This window comes from Staurois parvus, unplaced genomic scaffold, assembly GCF_062004578.1.
Source record: "Staurois parvus isolate SC_StPar_1 unplaced genomic scaffold, SC_StPar_1.0 ptg000840l, whole genome shotgun sequence".
Classification (NCBI taxonomy): domain Eukaryota; kingdom Metazoa; phylum Chordata; class Amphibia; order Anura; family Ranidae; genus Staurois; species Staurois parvus.
The window spans coordinates 2,618,949-2,635,514 of record NW_028318636.1 but is presented as its reverse complement, the minus strand read 5'-3'; the positions used below and the strand labels follow the sequence as shown (position 1 = coordinate 2,635,514).

General features: G+C 40.5%; 1 protein-coding gene across 1 annotated transcript in view; it reads left to right on the top strand.

Moving 5' to 3' along the window:
• Positions 1-16,566, top strand: part of CASTOR1 (cytosolic arginine sensor for mTORC1 subunit 1) — a 55,167-nt gene that overhangs the window by 9,136 nt on the left and 29,465 nt on the right. The window contains exons 3-4 of the mRNA XM_089655466.1: positions 2,076-2,254; positions 12,805-12,931. Of these exons, the coding sequence (XP_089511592.1) occupies positions 2,076-2,254; positions 12,805-12,931 (306 nt within the window). The remainder of the gene's footprint in view (positions 1-2,075; positions 2,255-12,804; positions 12,932-16,566) is intronic.

Sequence of the window (16,566 nt, the reverse complement as noted above, 5' to 3'; positions counted from 1 at the left end):
TTGGGTATTCTATTGTGTTTGTGTGTACTAAAATTAATTTTAGTGTGCTTTTTCCTTAAATGTTGTTTGACAAAGGACTGCGCAAATATCACGTGACAGAAAAATATTCCAACAACCACCATTTGTTTCTCGGGGTTCTCTTCTTTCAGAAATAGTGTTTGGGAATTCTAAGTATTTTTTTTGCCAAATATGCTGAATTTAGCCTGTAAAAGCATTTATAATGTGAACATTTTTTAAAAAAATTGCCCTAGATAGCAGGACATTGGGCCATGTGGCCTTCACCAGCTTGGCATAGTGGTCCCCAGTGTCGGCAGCCTTAAATCACTTTGTACCTGCTGATGTCAAGTCCACAGTGTGTGGCTGCCAACGCTTTAGGTTACATGACCCATACCTAAAGCATGAGCTGCTTATTACAGCAGATGAGATGGTTAAGAATAATGGGCAGATCATTCCTATATCCTCCTATGGCCAACTGTGCTTTTAGAACTGATGGTTTAGTGTTTGTGTGTGTGTATATACACACATAGTGCTCAGCATAAATGAGTACACCTCTTTTGAAAAGTAAGATTTAAATCAATATCTCAATGAACACAAGAACAGTTTCCAAATTTTTGACAAAATTGAGTTTTATTGAACATTTAATTAGCTTGGTACATGAAAATAAGGTAATAACTTAGATTAAAAAGTGCAAAATTGAGTACACCCTATAACAAAAACTACTACATCTAGTATTTTGTATGAGCTCCATGATTTGTAAGGACAGCACCAAGTCTTCTAGGCATGGAATGAACAAGTTGGCGACATATTGCAACATCTATTTTTTTTTCCCATTCTTCAAGAACGGCCTCTTTAGAGCCTGATGCTGGATGGAGAGTGATGCTCAACTTAACTTTAGAATTCCCCATAGGTGTTCAATTGGGTTCAGATCAGGAGACATACTTGGCCCCTGGATCACTTTCACCCTGTTCTTCAGAAATGCAACAGTGGTCTTAGATGTGTGGTTTGGATCATTGTCATGTTGGAAAAGTGCACGACAACCAAGGCCACATAGTGATGGTAGCATCTCCTCTTTCAATATAGAGCAGTACTTCTGAGAATTCATGATACCATCAATAAAAAGCAGCTCCCCGACACCAACAGCACTCATGCAGCCCCACAAAAGGACACTGCCACCATTGTGTTTCACTGTAGGCACCATGCATTTTTCTTTGTACTCCTCACCTTAGCTAGTGGTGGTCTAGACAATGGCACCCTGACTGCCATTCGGTATCGGGATGAAATCCTTGGACCCATTGTCAGACCCTACGCTGGTGCAGTGGGTCCTGGCTTCCTCCTGGTGCACGACAATGGCCGGCCTCATGTGGTGAGAGTATGCAGGCAGTTCCTGGAAGTTGAAGGAATTGATACCATTGAATGGCCCCCACGCTCGCCTGACCTAAATCCAATAGAACACCTTTGGAATATCATGTTTTGGTCCACCCAACACCGGCAGGTTGCACCTCAGACTGTCCAGGAGCTCAGTGATACCCTGGTCCAGATCTGGGAGGAAATACCCCACGACACCATCCGTCATTTCATTAGGAGCATGCCCCGACGTTGTCAGACATGCATACAAGTACATGGGAGCCATACAAACTACTGAGGACCATTTTGAGTTGCTGCAATGAAATTTCAGCAAAATTCACTAGCCTGCTGCATCCTTTTCAAAGTGTTCCTTCAATTTTTTGAAGGTGTGTTTTGTTTGTGTGTGTGTGTATGTTATATATATATAGATAGATAGATAGATATCCTAAAATATAGATGAAACCTACTTTTACCTATAGCTGTTTCAGACTTTCATCAGTGCTGGAAATCATGTTTTTGAAGCAGAACCTAGTGATCCAGTAAGTAACAAGTTTTGGTCAGGTGTGCTACAAGAATTAAAGACCACTACTAATATACTTCGAAGCACAGTGCGTTGGAATATAAGTAGTTGAACTGGTTGGCATTTTTTTTTTTTTTTTACAGTCCTTTTATACAATGTTGTGTCATCAGTGTTCCTGTGCTCGTTTTTACTTTTGCTGTGTCCTTGGCAGAGCTTGCAAAGTCAGATTTCCTACATGTGGCGGAGAACACCTGGAGAGTCCTAAATGTGCTGTCCAATGGAATACAAACTGGAGGGGTTACAAAGATTGCAAAGTCTGTCATTGCTCCCCTGGCTGAGCATAATGTGTCTGTGCTGATGCTCTCCACCTATCAAACGGACTACATTCTGGTAAGATGCTTAATACTATACAATGGGTCGCAGACATACACCAAGATAGATTTAAAAGTAAAAAACAATACAAATCTGTTTTAGCACCTGGTTTACTGAGTAAAGATAAATTATGCTGATTAATAGCAGCAGAGGTGATGTCACCTTTCCTCCGTATAGTAGAGTTTTCAGCAGAATAGTACTGTACATGACTGTTTATGGCAGGTGGCTAGAGCTTACATGGCAGAGTAGAGGTAGGATGAAGGTGTTTTCACCTGCCAATGCATAACATGTCCAGATTAACCACTTTCCCTCCATCCTATAGCAGTTATACTGCTACAGGGCGGCTCTCCTGTGCAGAATCATATGTATGTATGTATTTTTGCATTTCCGCCTCACGGGGGGCTGGCGGATTGCTTCTGCTGTGAACTGCCACCGCTGAAGGCGATCTGCGAGTTCAGGTAAATGGATCTTCACCGGCACCCACAGATGGTCGGGCAGGGAGGAAGAACCTAGCTGTGCCTATATTTACATAGGCACAGCTGTGTTGTGACAGGAGAAAGTGACCCATCGTGTGTCCCTGCAGAGCTGATCCATTTCCTCTTGTACCAGCACCATCTATTGTACATCAAGCACATACCTAGGCACACAGTTAACCCTTTGGTCACCCTAGATCAGGGTCTCTCAACCAGGGTTCTTCCAGAGGATGCTAGGTGTTCCTTGAGCAATGAGAAATTTCTACCTCTCAGATAAGTTCCCACTGACACCATTGATCTTTTTAGCTATCTTTAAGGGGGTAATTCTTCCCAGTAACCACAAGTATAAGGAGCATTCTTCCCACTGATCATCACATTGATGTATCATGAGTTGTAGATATAATAATTTTTAGCAGGGGTTCCCCCTGAGACTTGAAAGTTATCTTAGGGGTTCTTCTGTCTGGAAAAGGTTGTGAGAGACTGCCCTAGATGTTAACCCCTTCCCAACCAGTGTAATTGCTACAATGATCAGTGTATATTTTTAGCGCTGACCACTGTGTTAGTGTCACTGGTTCCCACAAACTGTCAGTGTGAAAATGTCTGCAATATCGCAGTTTCCCTATAAGTCGCTGATCGCCGCCAGTACTAGTAAAAGAAAAATGTAAAAAAATTCCACTATATGTCCCATAGTTTGTAGACGCTATAACGTTTGTGCAAATTAATCAATATACACTTATTGGTATTTTTCTTTATCAAAATATGTAGCAGAATACATTTTGGCCTAAATTTTATGAAGACATTTGATTTTTTTTTTTTAATTTTAATTAAAAAAAATTATTTGTTTTATAGTAGGAAATAAAAAACATTGACTTTTTTTTTTTTTTTTTTTTAAATTCTCAGAGTTTTTTAATTTTATAACGCAAAAAACTGCAGAGGTGATCAAATGCCAGCAAAAGAAAGCTCTATTTGTGGGGGGGGAAAAGGACATCAATGTCATTTTGGTACAGTGTTGTATGACCGCGCAATTGTCATTTAAAGTAATGCAGCGCCGTATTGCAAATAAATGACCTGGACAGGAAGGGGTAAATCTTCCGGAGGGCAAGTGGTTAATAGATCAATTGCAGACATACCTGTTGAAGCACCCTTAGGTGCAAGAGATAAGGATTTGGGCAATGCTTGCAATAATCAAGTTATGTAGATGTTAACCTTGGCTGGGTTTTTTTCTGGTGTATTTATCTTATGAGGCGTCTTTCCTTACTTTCTGTGTACTAGAGGGTGGCTGATAGGGAAATACTTCAAGTATTAATCAGAGATTTGGGTCAATGGCTCTTCAGTTGATTACATTCGGCCATCAGTGTTTCCTTACATGAAGGTTTTTCATAGGAATATATACAGTTCTACAGCACTACCAGTAAGCTGAGCTGTCAAGCAAGTCCCATCTGTCATGGCAGGACTGGGGGGTTGGGGAGATTTCCCTCTCAGTAAAGGGCTTAATTACAGAAGAGATATTCATCTATTCATGTTGCCTATAATCACTGTTAAGAACTGATCTGATAGCTTAAACTGATGAGTTAAATTGGTATTCATGTTTTTCTAAATCATATAAAAAGAACATATCTCTGCTTATTTATTTATTTTTTTTTTAAATTTCCTCATTTTTATTTGCATCCTGGCTCCCTGTAGTACAGAGCAGGAACGTACACAAAACTGCTTCGGTCCCGGTGCCACAGAGAACAGGAATATAGCAGCATGGACAGGGAACGTTTGAAAAAGGAAGCTTCAGTGAGGAAATTAGGAAGAAAAAAAAACACGGTTTAATATGCATGTTAAATACATGCATACCTCGGTTTACGAATTTAATTTGTTCTGCATGACTTTTCGTATAACTAAAAATTTGTAAACCAAAACGCCATTTCCCATAGGGATGCATTGAAAAACAATCCGTTCCGGAGGCCAGAAAAAAGTAAACGCTACTAAAATACAGCACGAGTTATTTTATCAAGTCATGCGGTATTTTAGAAGTGACAACCATATGTTAATGTTTCATCTGTCAGCGGGGTTCCCTACTGACAACTGAATGTGTAAAAGAATTGCTGGCAATTAAAAAAATTATTTACAAAATGGCGTGGGGCCCCCCTCCCATTCATACGAAGCCCTTTGGGGTCTGGTATGGATTTTGAGGGTAACTCCCACACCATTAATGATGTCACATGGGGCGGGGTCCCTCGGGTGATGTCCCCCGGTGGCACCGCCCCCTACCTATTTAAGAACTGTCAAACCACCGGAGCAGGCAGAAGGCTGGAAGCCATCATCGGAAGCAGAGCCTTTTTTTTTTTTTTTTATTATTATTATTATTTTGGGTCGGCAGCGGCGGTGACCACGGGCATCGTGATTGACGTTGGATCTACTGCGGGCGACATTCTTTTAGTTTTTTCTTTTAATAAAGGACTTGTCATAGACTGTGCCCTGTCTTTTTTTTTTCACATTACACTTTTAGTTTTTTTTTATTATGGTGACGGTTTTTAAATGTAATTACCGTTTTTTTTGTTTTTTTGTTTTTTTTTTCTTCTTTACTATAGCTCAGAAATTCAGCTGTCACTTTCCCCCCAAGTTAAAATAAAGTTTTCTTTTAGTTTTTCCCTGAGTTAAGAGAAACAATGTTTCCTTTTTAGATTCTTAAAAGAAACAAAAGTTTTCCTTAACTCCAGGGAAAGTGACAGGTAATTTTGTGAACTATAGTGAAGAAAAAAATTTGTAAACCGAGGCATTATTTTTAATGGATTTTTATTCGTAGACCGAAAATTACATTAACCGAGGCATTTATAAACCGAGGTATTACTGTATGTTGTTTTTATCTGGTTTAGGGAAAAAAGATTTGCCCTTAACACCACTTTACAAGCAAGCGCAATGATCTGTACTACCCTAGTTTTTTGTTCTTTAAGTAGTATTAAACCCAAAATGTAATATTTTGCAGCTTACCAATCCTTAGATATGTCTGCAATAGTTCCTCCTATATGAGGTTTGAGTAACTGTTGAATTTAGAGTGAAACGTATCAACTTTTTAATGCTCCTGTCATACCTGTGATATCATTTTAGTGCTTCAATAGATATACCAAGGAGTGCTGCAATATTCTAGATTTGTGCTTGTTATTTGCAGGAGAGCTAGTTCATTTGATAAACAGACTTAATGGTCACCGGGGTAAAAATAATGGAAAGAGAGCCCAAAAAAGAACTAATGCAGCCATCACATCTAAGAATTGGTAAGCTCTGTGCTTTGGCACACTTCCCCTGCAATGCACATCTAGCTCTTAGTGATGTGTAATGCTTTGTGGGATGCCGAGAAGGGGGCTGTTAGGAATCTTACCTTTTAGAGTTAGAAGTTGCCTTTGCCAATTGAACTTGATCCTGTCAGAAGTTCAGAGCTGTCCTATGTATACTTTGGTATAAATGCTGTCTACTCCACTTTCTTGAACTACAGAACACTTCTACGCTATGTTTTAGATGAAACAGGACATTTTATAGTTCAACAAAAGACAAGCAGGCAGGGCTGACACATATATATATATTTTTTTCTTCAACTCGCTCTCAATTAAAACCGAGGTAAACTGCACTTGTAGTTTTTTGCTTTAGGTCTATTCATGCATTAGCTCTGTGTTACTGAACTCATGTAGTGTTAGGATAGCCTGTTCATTTTGAATGGGCTGCCCATACACCACAATGCCGCCATAATCAGTCCTGACCCATGACAAGTTTACCTGTCAAGAGGACCTCCTGGTGGACTTTGAGGCAATAACCCAAAATATTCATGCAGATAATGTATTGTGACTTTAATAAAGTTCATAATCTGTATACTTTTTCCAGGTGAAAGCCTCAGAAAAAAAAATGAAGCCAGGGAGCATAATAGATAGTCAACTAGCTAGAATTTGAGAGACGTCTACAATAGCATCACATCCTCTGTGGTTTTACTCCGAAAAGGTTTACATGAACAAAAGCAGTAAAAACCTGGTGGGGGATGGAACCTTGCCTAAAACAATTCCAAATTCTAAAATGTGGGTGAGGTTCTACTTTAACCAGGTAGTGTAGCTGAAGAGACTATATTAGCAGCTGGAGCTTAGACATTAATCAAAGTTTTATATTTGGAGATTAAACTGTAGACAAAACTGTCCCACAGTGATAAATTGCACTCCTGGGAGAATGAATACCTTTGTCCGGATGAGATCACAGTTCACTAAGGAACATTTATACCAGTCTTAGAAATTAGAGTAACTTTTTCCCCTGGTTTTTAAAAGTATGGCTTTTGTACATTTTTTTTTTTTTTTGCAGTCTCTATATATTTTATATAACTTTAGCAGAAGGTCTGTTTAGAAATGCAGTTTTTATGGCACCAGAGTATGATCCCCTTCCTTTCAGGCTTCACCGCAGGCCTCTGGAGATATTCCTTCCAGGTTCTTCAATCTACCTTCCATGTCAAAGAATGTGCAGTGCAATCACACCCCTTCTGGCAGTGCATGGGTTATAGTGTCCATCCCTGGAACAAGAGGATCAACTGTGTCCTAGAGATGGGTTAATGAGACATAGGTATTTGCAGTTCTGATAGAGTTGGCTGCAAGTCACTGTCATGTGAACTTTATACCATTTTAATCAAATTGTAGGGTTGTCAGCACAGCAAATGAAATAACGACTTCTTTGTGTAGCTTTTAAATAATAAAATCAAATCACAACCATCTTTGCTGTAACTTGACATTAGAACTAAAGGGTCTATGCTATGTAATTGAATCCAGAACAGAAGTAGCATGAAACTAGTACCTGTCTTTCTCTAAGGCTAAACAGTATATATTCATGTTATATAATTATTTTGATATTAAACCTGATTTAAACAAATCTTCATTTACTGAATAGGTTAACAAGTATACATATCAGGAGTTCTGACATCACTGGCTACATGCTTGTTCTGTATCCGTACCTCTGAAGGTATTGAAGTCATGAGACAATCAGGCAACTAGCATTTTCAGGAGGAGATCTGCATTGGCAGTCTGTATTTGTCTCAGTGCAGGTTTTCTGTACAGCAGAGCTGGACATATATGAACGGGCACTCCTGCAGTTCTATGACATACTGACTACTAGATGTACATGCTCACAGCTCCTCCAGTCAGCCCCCCCCCCTCCATCATTTGCTCCCTCATCCACATCTTCAATCTCTCCCTCTCCACTGGCACTTTCCCCTCCCCTCTAAAGCGCGCACACATCACCCCCATACTCAAAAAACCCTCCCTTGACCCCACTGACCTAAACAACCTTAGACCCATCTCCCTGCTACCATTCACTTCTAAGCTCCTTGAGCGCCTGGCCTACAATAGTCTAAGTGCCCACCTCACTGATAACAACCTCCCTGATCCACTACAGTCTGGCTTCCGTCCCCTACACTCCACTGAAACTGCCCTACTTAAAATCAGCAATGACCTGCTAACCACCAAAGCTAATGGCCATTACTCAGTCCTCCTGCTCCTTGACCTCTCCGCGGCCTTCGACACAGTCGACCACCCTCTCCTCCTTACTAAACTGCACTCCCTTGGCATTAGGGACGCTGCTCTCTCCTGGTTCTCCTCCTACCTATCCCAACACTCCTTCAGCGTCACCTATAACACTGCCACCTCCCCCTCTCTGTTGGAGTCCCCCAAGGCTCTGTCCTCGGACCCCTTCTCTTCTCCATCTACACCTCCTCCCTTGGCAAACTAATACACTCCCACGGCTTCAATTACCACCTCCTATGCCGACGACACACAAATTTACCTCTCCACCCCTCACCTCACCCCCTCACTCTCCGCCCGCATCGCCCACCTACTGAACGACATATCAGACTGGATGTCGCTCCATTTCCTCAGGTTAAACCTGTCCAAAACCGAGCTCCTGGTCTTCTCCCCCCCCCATCCTCTCCATCACTGCTAGCAATGCCACCATCACTCCCACCCCACATGCCAAAGTCCTGGGTGTCACCATGGACTCAAACCTTTCCTTCCAACCTCATGTCCAATCACTATCAAAATCATGCAGGCTCCGCCTCCGCAACATCTCCAAGATGCGTACATTCCTCACCCCAGACACTACTAAACAACTCGTACACTCCCTCATCTCACGCCTGGACTACTGTAACTCCCTTCTCACTGGCCTACCAAAACAAACGCTATCCCCACTCCAGTCTATCCTGAACTCAGCGGCCAGACTTATGCACCTTACCAACCGCTCCACATCTGCCACCCCCCTCTGCCAATCCCTTCACTGGCTCCCGATTGCCCAGCGCATCAAATTTAAATTGCTAACTCTGACCTACAAAGCCATTCACAACGCTGCCCCAAACTACCTAACTGACCTGATACCCAAATATTACCCTACCCGTGGCCTTCGCTCCTCACAGGACCTCCTACTTTCTAGCTCCCTGGTCTCCTCCTCCCACGCCCGACTTCTGGACTTCTCGAGGACTTCCCCTATCCTATGGAACGCCCTACCCAAATCCATATGACTGTCACCTACCCTCCTCACCTTCAGGTGCACCCTGAAAACCCATCTTTTCAGGGAAGCCTACCCCACCCTCACCTAACAACTGATCTCCTCCACTTCTCCCACCACTCTATCCCCCACAGCCACTTCCTCCTGTACCACTTTCCCCTCCCTCCTAGATTGTAAGCTCGAAAGAGCAGGGCCCTCGAACCCCTCTTGTATTGTATTGTTACAGTCTTGTCTCATGTTCTGTCCCCCTTGCTACTGTACAGTGCTGAGCAAACCCTTTGGCGCTCTATAAATACTGTATAATAATAATAATACATGGCAATTGAGAGAGGAGCATCTGAATGTGTCATTAGATTCTTTCCGGTAAGGTCAAACTTCCATAGGCCTCCTGTACATATGAACTCCCCTAGATGTTGAGCTTTCCTGGCAGCAGCTAAATGTGTCAAAAACGCATGTAAATGTTCATTTGATTAACCAGAGTATTTTCCATGGACGTGAATAAACACCCAAGCGCTAAACACAGCTAGCATTTACATGCTTTTTGCAGCGTTTTAGCATTTTTTTGGCCAAAATGCTTCTATCCTGAACACGATTCTTCTGCATTCAGGAGAGGAACGTTTAACTGCCCCCAAATGCTGCTGCTTCTAAACTCTGGTAAAAGCCTATATGTACATGGGCACATAGACTTTTATTGAGTTAAGTTCAGGGGCTTTAGCAAAAAATTGGCCAAAAGCTCCTAAACTCACATTGAGGAGCAGCAGTGTACAAGTCCATAAACTGCTAGGTGCAGCATTGTATTTTTTTTATCCCTCCCTATTTTTCCTATCATACGCTTCTGTTGCTTGGAAGAAGGGAAGAGCATAAAGTAGCAAACTACACATAGATCAAGGAACCTTGTAATTTTTTTCCTGTCCCTAAACTCCTGGCCAGGCTTTGGACGTTCTATTATTTATGTAGTCCCAACAAAGAGGAAATAGGTTTTAAAACAAGTCCAACACTGACCTTCCTAGCTGCATCAACTATGGAGCAATGCATCTTCAAAATCACAGCAGAAGCAGTAGTCATTCAAGTTCTTTCAGCAGCTCAGCTCCCTCTCCCAGAGAAGGCTCTGCGTTTAAGAGATTAGAGGACTGTGGAATCACTGCTGGAAGAGGTAGCAGAGTTGCTGAAATAAAGCAACTTGGATGACCTCTGTGGTTCTGCCAACAAAAAGGACATTGTGGGATAGTTTAAATATTTACATATTCTTATAAAGCAGTAAATAAACAAGGAAATGTCTATCCTTTGACCACAGGCTCCCTTTTAAAGGGGATGTCTATCATGCTTTGGGGACCAGAGATTATCCTATTGCGGTCTAGTTTAGCACATTTACTCCAGAATAACAGCAGCACAAGGATCTCTGTTACATCAGCAGACCTGTTCGATGCAATAATAAGCAGAGTGACTAACTCTCCACTCTCTCTGCAACTGCTGCTTTCATGGGAATGGCTGGAGAACCCAGTATTTCTTGATTATCTGACATGAGTTTTTTTTTTTGTTAAAGTGTTACTGAACCCAAGACCCTGCATTCACTCTATCTGGTCCCCCACAGGACAAAGAAATACAATTATTGTAGTAAATATAAACTGCTAAATACCTTTTCTCATCAGCAGCACTGGTTAAAGCTTGTAGGAGGAGTCTTCATTCTGCTCTGACTGTCCTAGGAGGCTGCATAACCCCTGAACCTCTGTCTGGACAGTGCTGATTGGCCCTGTGCTGAAAACATGCAAATCCCCCCCCACCCCAAAAAAAAAAAAAAAAAAACCTCTAGTAATACACACTAAACTGAGCATGTTCAGAGCAGCTCCTAGAGCTCTGTACCATCAACAGATGGATTGGGGACTGTGGATGAAGGGGAGGATCAGAGAAGGCAGGATCAAACAACCTTGTATTATGCAATGCAGAGGATCAACCGTTTAAGTTTCACAGTGAGTATAACAAGCATGGGTTACTGCATATACAGACTGATTTTACTGTCGTGGGTTTAGTAACACTTTAAATAACTCCACTAACTACACTGTGTTTAAATGGCCCAGATATTGTTATGGAGTTATGCAGTCGTGTCATAATGCAAAACAGGAAATTGTAGAAGATGCTAATGACCATATCCAATCTAGTGTCTGAAGAGTACCCACGTTTTGTTAGTAAAATATAATCTGTAGCATATGACAATTAGTTAAAGTTCTGTTTACCTGATTTTTCATATTTTTATTTGCATTCTGTTTCATAGTTAAAAAATTATTAAACCCAAAACCAAAAATGTAATGTATTACAACTTACAAATTATTAGATGTGGTGGCTGTATTAGTTTTTTCTTAGGCTTTTTTCCCCTCTGTTTTCACTGGGTGATCTGGCCAGTAACACACCTCCTGTGTTCAAGTGCCCCCACTCTGGATGAAGGAGCACAATTTTTGGATTGCAGCATTGTCTGAGGGGAGCAGTGTTGGATGGAATAGCATATTTAAATACACTAACAAATCAAAGCCAAACTCCAGCTCACACTTTATAACCATTTACAGCCAACAGGTTTTGTTTCTTTTGTGATAAAGGTTTTACATGAATAAATAAAAGCAGATTATTGTAAGCAGCCCTGTCAGTGGTAGAGTTTTCTCATCAGTGTAACTGCTGCATTTGCAAGAGAGCCTGCTCTTTTTAATAACAGATTTTAAGGCAAATCACCAAGAGTAAATAAAGGAAAGGGAGCCTAAAAATAAAACTAATGCAGTTGTCATATCTAGGAACTGGTAAGCTGCAATATAATGTTTGCTTTTGGCTTCAAAACCCCTTGCTTTTTTTTTTTATTTTTTTTATTCTTAGGTAAATCTATAATTGCTCCCTTCAGTGGTAATTGGTGTACCTGCTTGGTGCCTCTGCTGTCATTATTTTGAATCACAGATTGTAGTCAGAGGAAAGCGATCTCATCTGCAGATTTGTCCCTCAACATCTACAACACCCCGCCATTCTGATAAACTTCACATTTTAAAGTACAGTAACTAAGGGGGTGTTCTTACAGAGGCCTGAGGGAAGGTTTTATTTACCTAACCCTGATGTTGGAATAAATATTAACATAGTATTTACCAACACTTTGTCATCGTATGTTATATATATATATGTGTGTGTGTGTATATATGTGTGTATATGTATGTATGTGTGTGTATATGTGTATATATATATATATGTATATGTGTGTATATAATTTTTTTTTTTCCCTCTTTACTGCATGCTGCTGTCTCCATGTAGCAAGCTCTGATATTAGAGTTCCACATACCCATTCTCTTACCCCAAATCATGGTTGGTGATGTGTGCCTCCTGATTCAATGAGATGTTTCCTAGCTGTGCTCCAGTGCAAGCTGTACTGAAAGCCAGCAGAACATAGTGAAGGGTTGGACTAAGACATAGATTGTGGGGATTTCAAGTATCATTGAGCTGCTGTCGCATTTCTTAGTAGATAAAAGCATTAACCGGTTTCATTTTACGTATGTTAAGACCTTCTCATTTTAAGGCTTTACCTTGTGTCTAGGTAATTATAAAGCCTGCTTTCATATTTTGCAGGTCCGTGAAGATGATTTGCCTGTGGTGTTCCACACACTTCTAGGAGATATAAATATCTACAAGGAAGAGGATGGAGACTTGGTCCCAATTGCGAGTGAAGAAAGCAATGGTGTAAAGACTAGAAACTGTAAGTCAATAACCAAGTCTGTCTTAGACTGTCATCAATATATAGTTGGAGAGACTTCATATGGTGTCCCAGGAAGGAAGTTTTGTTAAAGTGAGTAGTTCTAGTTTGACACAACTGTCACTTTTACAGTAAAAATTGAGGGGGGCTACACTAATCAGCCATAACTTTTATGATCACTGACCGTAAATAACATTGATTATCACATTACAATGGCATTGGAAAGTTGTTGAGATATATTCGGCAGCAAGTAAAATGCATTGTCCCTGATGTGTTGAAAGCAGATAAAAATGGGCATTGCAGTTTGTTGTGTATGGGACTGCATAGTCACAAACCACATACCTAAACATTGTTGCTGACCAAGTAAACCCCTTCATAGAAATGGTATTCTTTGATAGCATTGACCTCTTTCAACAGATAATGTGCCCTGCCACACTGCAAAAATGGTTCACAAATGGTTTAAGGAACACAACAATACGTTCAAGATGTTGACTTGGCCTCCTTATTCTCCAGATCTCAATTCATCGGGCATCTGTGGGATGTGCTAGAAAAACAAGCCTGATCCATGGAGGGCCCCACCTTACAATTTACAGGACTTAAAGAATCTGCTGCTGACAGCTTGGCATCAGATTACTATAGCATACCTTCAGAGGTCTAGTGGAGTCCATGCCTCAACAGGTTAGGCCTGTGTTTGCCAACAAATGGGGGACCTACTCTTTATTAGGTGGTTGGTCATAAAGTTACAGCTCATTGGTGTATATAAAACAATATTCTGTTTGGGGTTTTTTTTTATTATTATTACATCTGTTAACTGCATATCAGTTATCAGGTTTAACACCTTCCTGACAATGCTTGAAAGAATCTGATTTTCCCAGTGTGTTGGGCATTACAGCATTCCTTGGTCATATACAGTACCAAGCAACAATTTGGAGAATAAAAAAACACTGAATCACCATCCTGCTTTAAAGCTGGGTATGATCTTTCATATTTACATTGATCCAGTTTGGAACAATGGAAGTGTGCTTATTTCATACATGAGACCACTGTGGAAGCTGACATTCGCTGTAGTAGTCAGCACTACTACTGTGATTGGCACTATATTCTGGGCCCTGTAAGAGGCTGACGAACTGCACACTGATTACAGGGTGTCACTTGTTTGGCAATGCCACCATTCATAGAATGCCTTGTATTTTTTCCAATGGATTCAAAGCGTTTTAAATTGTATGAGGTAGAGATCATCAACATTTTTTTGGGGGGGGGAAGGGTGAATTTTATGTGCTTGTTTGTAACTTTGAAGTCCCCGGTGTGGTGATTTTTCTTTTGGTGACAGGTTCTCTTGAATGAAACATTCAGCGTCTAAAAGACCATGGATGTCTCCCCTGTACTCCACTCAAAGTAATGCGGTGAAGATCGCACTGCATTACATTCTTTCCAGTCTTATTGGCCGGGGACACTGACGTAGACCTGGAAGTGACATCATACACATCACTTCTGCATCAGGAACAAGATGGGGAGCAGAGCGAACATGTCTGCTCTCCTCCATCCCCTCCACAGCAGATGGGCAAATGGAGCCATAAATAGCGGGGGGGTGCTGCACTTGGCATGTGTGGAGGCAATCAGGTGCCTGATTGTTACCATCTGACAAGTAATTGTAGGGAAAAACTACCTGCTGGTGCCCAGAAATGCATGTCTTGGGCGATACAAATTGCGCATCCCTGTGTCTAAGAATGGCAGCACCGCCAAGCAAGTGACCCCCTGTCAGTGAGCAGTGGGGCAGTCGCTTGGCACAGGACCTGGAAGATGGTGGTTATTCACTGTAGTAGTGCCAACTACAAAAGTGATTGTCCGCTTTCACAGCAATCCCTCAGGTATGGGATATGTACACTTAATATTGGTCCAAGCTTGACCAATGTAAGTATGATTTTAAATACCTGGAGTTCAGCTATGCTATGAATACCTGCTAATAATGAATCCGGCTGAGACCTGATCTGACTTGCCCATCTGTACACAACTCTCTACAAATAGGTGACTCCATGGACAGCCATCACTGTAGGAATACTAGACTTCCTGCTTGGCATGATGTTGATACTTTTATGTAGGGGCAGGCATAAATCTGTGCATATTAAGCTGTTTTTACATTAAAGCCCAACCGTACAAACGTCTTTGCACTGTTCATACATGTTATAATCTGAGTGCCCAACCTCTGTACAATATCCTTTTAAATTGACTAAACTGTGTAATATGAAGACAAGCCTAAACAATGCATGCAAGCTCGAAAGAGCAGGGCCCTCGATCCCCTCATGTTTTGCATTGTATTGGTATTGTTCTATCACATGTTCTGTCCCCCTTTGTAATATACAGCGCTGAGCGAACCATTGGCGCTTTATAAATACTGTATAGTAATAATGCAGTATATACCCAATCAGGCAAGCCCTTACACTACATAGTTGATGGTAGAGCTAAAGGAGATTGTAGTACAAGATTGAATAGTGTATGGTCAGCCTTAGATTTACCCATATAATATGAAGGCCTGCCTAAGCATTCCATTCCATTTGTGTTTAGTCAAGCTGTACATTATTATAAGTAGAGCTATAGGAATTATACATGTATGATATTGGAAAATAAACCAACAAGGTATCTTGTTTTTGTAAAGTCTGCTTTTATTTCTTAAACATTTTTAATAAATACTCGCAAGAAAAGAAGATTGCACTGTTTAGAGAATTCATAATCAGGCTAAAATAGCCACATTTAGTCCAAATGCTTAAAACTTTCACATTTCTCCAATCGCTGACTTTGGCCAGCAATGTGTTTTGTATGGTCAATGCGTTTCTGGGGCTACACCATCTTATCAGTGAAGACATGTTTTGTTTTTCATATTTAACAGAATTCCCTGTCTGTGGTGCGAGCTGGCTATCAGAAGTTTTGATTTTAAATGGTGGTTGATCATGACTTACCATTAGCACCTTTTATAAATTGGCATTGTAATGTATGCTAATGGTCATGGGCTTTTTTTTTTTTTTTAAAAACCTTTCCTTGTCCATTGAAGGGCACAGGAATCCTCTAAATTTTAAGATTTTACTGCCTACAAGAGGATTGGATGGTAGCAAAAAACACTGTAGGCCGGGCAAGGTTAACTCCTACCACTACTAGCATGCATCAGTTTTTTTGCTAGTGGGCTGGATATTTTTTCTACAGCATGACTTTTTAGACTTTGAAACTTTTATTTTTTCTTTAACCACTTTGGACACTTTCACCCCCTTCCTGTCCAGGCCAATTTTCAGCTTTCATTGCTGTCACACTTTGACACTTGCGTGGTCATGCAACACTGTACCCATATGAATTTTTTTAGCATTTTTCTGAGACCGATAAAGCTTTATTTTGGTGGTATTTATTCACCACTGGGATTTTTACTTTTTTGCTATGTAAATGAAAAAGTCTAAAACTTTTGAAAAAAAGTGTTTTTCCTATAAAATTTTGCAAATAATATTTCATCATAAATCTTGGCCAAAATTTATTCCATTTATCTTTTTAGTAAAAAAAAAAAAAAACAAATTAGTTTATAACCAAAAATTATAATTTTAAACATTTTTTTTAGTTATTTTTTATATTCTTTGTTTTTTTTTGTTTTACATACTGTA